Genomic DNA, 4,106 nt, shown 5'->3' with positions numbered 1-4,106 from the left:
AATTTATATTTTATAAAAGAAAATTTATAAAATGAGAGCAGTGATTTAGTTCAATTTTCATATACTTTATAGCAAATGGGTCCTCCAAATTTGCATGATCAGTCTAGTGCATCCATGCGGCCAACACCTACTTCTAGCACACTTAGCCAGCAATCAAACAGCCAACAGAGTACTCCTTCGTCGCAGAGCCAAGGTGTGATGCAGCACGGAGGACCTCATACTCCACATACACCTCATACTCCTCATACACCTCACACTCCTGGTGGCGGACCTCCCAGTGTTCCTCCTCCATCTACATCATCTCAGTCATCAATGGTCAGCCATAACAGCAACAGCACAGAAAATGGAAGTAATGGAAACAGTAATAGTCAGTCATCTGGTAGCAATGATACCCTTCCACCTGCTCCAGATTTGAGTGACTTGAATTTTGATCCTGCAGCTGTTATTGATGGAGAAGGACAAGGTCAAGAGGGTCTTAATGTAAGTTTTATATTCCTTTCTATTCTTTAGTTTATGAGAGTATAGCTTTTTATAAAAATATATTTCTGCCTATTTCCAGTTGTTACCTGAAAACGTTGTTGATCCTATCGAATTACTCTCTTACCTGGAACCTCCCGATCTGGGTGGAACGACAAACAACTGCAACGCAAATAGCACAACTGCTTCCAGTACGTCAAATACAATTACAAGTACTACTACCTCAACATCAAGTAGTTCTAGTGATGACTTATTGGCACTGTTTGAATCTTAAATCCCAGTGGACCAATGAAAAGTGTTCCAAAAATCTGATATTTCCATCAAGCAGTAAGAAGAGAAATTTTAAATTTGTTTGCGCTGTGATGGTGTAATGTGTTCCTTTACTGACAGTCGTTACGGGTGCAATGTCACAAAATACATAACTGAAAAGATACTGTTTTTACAGTATTAATAGTGATTGACTGGATAACTGGATTAAATATATTGCAGCCACTTATGTGAACAGATAATTGAAATTTGTACTTCAAGCAATGTTTGATTCTGCCAAAATTGGTGTTTGATATACAAAGGACAGCATTACATTGAATAACAAGTGTACAGAAGCAATTGTGTGTAGCGCACTCCCGAACTCGACTACTCAGACTGCCATTTTATTGGTATTTATTGTGTACTGCCAAATCAAAATCTGAAGATCTCCAGTTATATGTGAATAGAATGACAAATTGTAGTCAGGCGAAATTTTGCTTCGCAAATACGGTGCAAGATTTCACGTCTTATGAAAGTACTTACGCTGTTACACGAAACGGCAACACAACCGTGCACAACAGTACTTTTTTGTGTAGGAAAATGGTAGACATCTCTAGCTTGCAGGACATTTACAGGTTAACCGGAGACATTCCAGAAATGTTTTGGTCGAGGTGAGATAAAAGTGGTAGTTCACACGCACCACTTGGAATTTATCCCATCGAAAGAAGTCCAATTTATAATCTTAGACCAAATTCCCTCTTTTCTCCTATAACGTAGCGTGAATGTCTTCTGCAAGTTTTTTTGTAATTACACCTTTACCGTTCATAGTCGCTTTTAAAATCCGTGAACAAAAAATTTCAAATCATTCCGAGACATTAATTTCCATCTTCATTGCAAAATCATCGTTTCGACTTCACACCTCTTCGGCTTTCCCAATTTTCTAAAGCTATTTACGCGATGGACCAAAATGACGAATTTTACCATCTTTGGAGAATCGGACAAGAATTTTTGATAGGAGAAAACTTACTTAAACGACGTTGATGCATTCAGACAGTGTTTTATTTTTCAGCCCTTCCTTAACCGCACTTTACCGAGCTGCTTCGATGTCTTCCTTAAATGTAAATAATGTAGTTATTTTGTATAGTGAACTTTAAACTTTACGTGTCCATCATTCACCCGCTTTGAAAATCATGCAATGTATCAAATTAATGTTAAGATAGTTAAGATACAACTTTGCCGCTCGAGCGTATCCTTTCGGGCCCTCTTTACGCCTCGACCAACAAGAAGCTCGACCGATTTACATTTTAATCACGTAAATTATTATTTTTTTAGACGTGCCGCTTAATTTAAAAATTCGGATTTCTTTTAACCCGTTTACACTTCAGTTACAGTACTAACATTGATTGCATATGTACATATAAGTACGCATACCGGAACATAGTTTTGTTTCCTCTCCCCACTAAGAAGAAAGCATCTCGATGTAAATTGTCAAACTGTACAAATGGTCTTACTGTCGTACCATTTCTCATCGCAATGAGAATTAGCAAGCATTATGCAAAACAAAGAGTAAAGCAGTTATGCATATTGGCACATCACCGATCGAGCGGCCCACGTATGCAGCTTATGTTGCCTGTGCCCAACCATTTTATGGTAATGTCTTATTCTTAGTGTAGATATGCATATTTATACAATAAAATTAAGGTAATCTTGGTTTGAATTTCAATCTCCAGTTTTCTTCACACCTAATCATTTTTATTTCGTCACAGTTTCCTCAAAGAAACCAACCATTAATATTTAATTTATTCAAATATACAGAATTTATTTATATTCTGCCAAGACCAGGTTTTTTTTAATTCCCACTCCTGTGGACATTAATGAGATGATCATTTGGGGAGGAACCACTAACGAGACATTCCTTTCGGATTAAAATGTATAATGATTTTGCTAAAAATTATTTCAAATTGGAATATTTTTTGAGAATCTTTAGGACAAAATTTTTACTCTAACACCCCCCACTGTCACAAAATTTGTGCATATCCCCTCCCAGTACTGATGTCATCTTTGAATGATTCCAAAAGGAAGTAGAATTTAATTAAATATTTCTTACTTGTTAGCTATAAATTTCATTAATTATCCAGTTATAAACACTATAAAAATTTTACATATAAGGTTGCCACGCTTCCTACTTTCGGTAGGACTCTTACAATTACTATGTCTTACTTAAAACTTTATTGTCCTACGGTACATTTTAACTTTTACAAAAAACTGTTTAAAAGTTAGTCAGTTTTTGTCATAATCTTTCGCTTTTTCGTAAATTTACAAAATGTAAATGAAAGTATAAAAGCTAATTGTCACGTTCATATTTTGCATAATTCGTTGAGACACGCTCTAGAAGAATTGCCCATAGACGTTTAAAACGTTTTAAAGATCAATTCCCATTTTAGTTTGGACCTTGGATTGGTCCATTTTTAGGGGTGAAAGAATGGGTGAAAGAATTGTTTATGAATAGACATCAATGAGCTAGAATGTACATAGAGTGGCTGTGACCATGGTTACAGCGCTCTTGGTGGTAACTATCGACGAGTTGCAATATTCCACCTCGTTGCCTTTACATAACACAAATGTCACATCCTTTAACTAAGAGGATAAATGGCGGAGGTGTATTCAGTCTTCCTCAAACATGGCGTGGCTTCAGCCACTGTATGTAGTATATTCTAGCTCGTTTATACACATTTTGTCTCGAAAACGGATCGAGTGGTTATGGTTAATCAGCATTATTATCTTCTATTAAATATATATTTATTAAAAATTCTTGATTACAAATTAAGAGGAAGGAAAAACAGACACGTCATCTTATCAATTACGGGATTTCGCATAGATCATCAAAAGCGAAGCAAAACTCTTATTGATTCTTATGCACTTTATCAATTTGTTTACAAAATGTATTTTTTAGATATTTTCATTTAAACAAAATTTTTAAATATTGCAATTCTCATTGCAACTTTTGATAATTGAAGATATCATGATGTCGGGTGCTCGGTTTGTTTCGAAATATGAAACAATTAAATTCTTAAATAAATTTATTAAATGACAATTGACGTTATTACTTGATTCTGCTATTCAAAAAGCCCATCTTTAGAAAACAGAACCAATTATATTATTTCTTATTCAGTTCTCGGCTTAGCAATTGTAGAGCGAATGCATATTTCACTAACATATTCCAATGGATAAACATAACAGGCAAAACGCTAAACATTCCTCTAATTCATTAGGACATCCGTGGTCTTCCTCCACATCGAATGCTCTGTTAAAAAACAAATACAGTTGCCCCTCTATAGTCCGACGTTTTTTAATCCGACATGCTCAGTAGTCCGACGCACCTC

The 4,106-nt window shown here is 35.5% G+C and overlaps 1 protein-coding gene across 1 annotated transcript; it reads left to right on the top strand.

Annotated features, from left to right (window-relative positions):
- The first annotated feature begins 38 nt into the window (after positions 1 to 38).
- Positions 39 to 2,440, top strand: LOC111617345 (uncharacterized protein DDB_G0271670-like). The gene is made up of 2 exons (XM_023358647.1): positions 39 to 480; positions 560 to 2,440. The coding sequence occupies exons 1-2, from the start codon at positions 76 to 78 to the stop codon at positions 749 to 751; spliced, it is 597 nt and encodes a 198-aa protein (XP_023214415.1). The 5' UTR covers positions 39 to 75; the 3' UTR covers positions 752 to 2,440.
- The last annotated feature ends 1,666 nt before the right edge of the window (positions 2,441 to 4,106 follow it).

This window comes from Centruroides sculpturatus, unplaced genomic scaffold, assembly GCF_000671375.1.
Source record: "Centruroides sculpturatus isolate CEXI.00-Female unplaced genomic scaffold, Cexi_2.0 scaffold5638, whole genome shotgun sequence".
NCBI lineage: Eukaryota > Metazoa > Arthropoda > Arachnida > Scorpiones > Buthidae > Centruroides > Centruroides sculpturatus.
Note: the sequence above shows the minus strand (reverse complement) of the source record. Positions and strands in the feature narration are given on the sequence as shown.

What these genes read in the sequence shown, in the direction of transcription:
- LOC111617345 (XM_023358647.1), top strand. Translation starts at nt 76, where the DNA reads ATGGGTCCTCCAAATTTGCATGATCAGTCTAGTGCATCCATGCGGCCA. An exon ending in AAGGTCAAGAGGGTCTTAAT is followed by an intron (nt 481 to 559) that starts GTAAGTTTTATA and finishes GCCTATTTCCAG; the next exon opens with TTGTTACCTGAAAACGTTGT.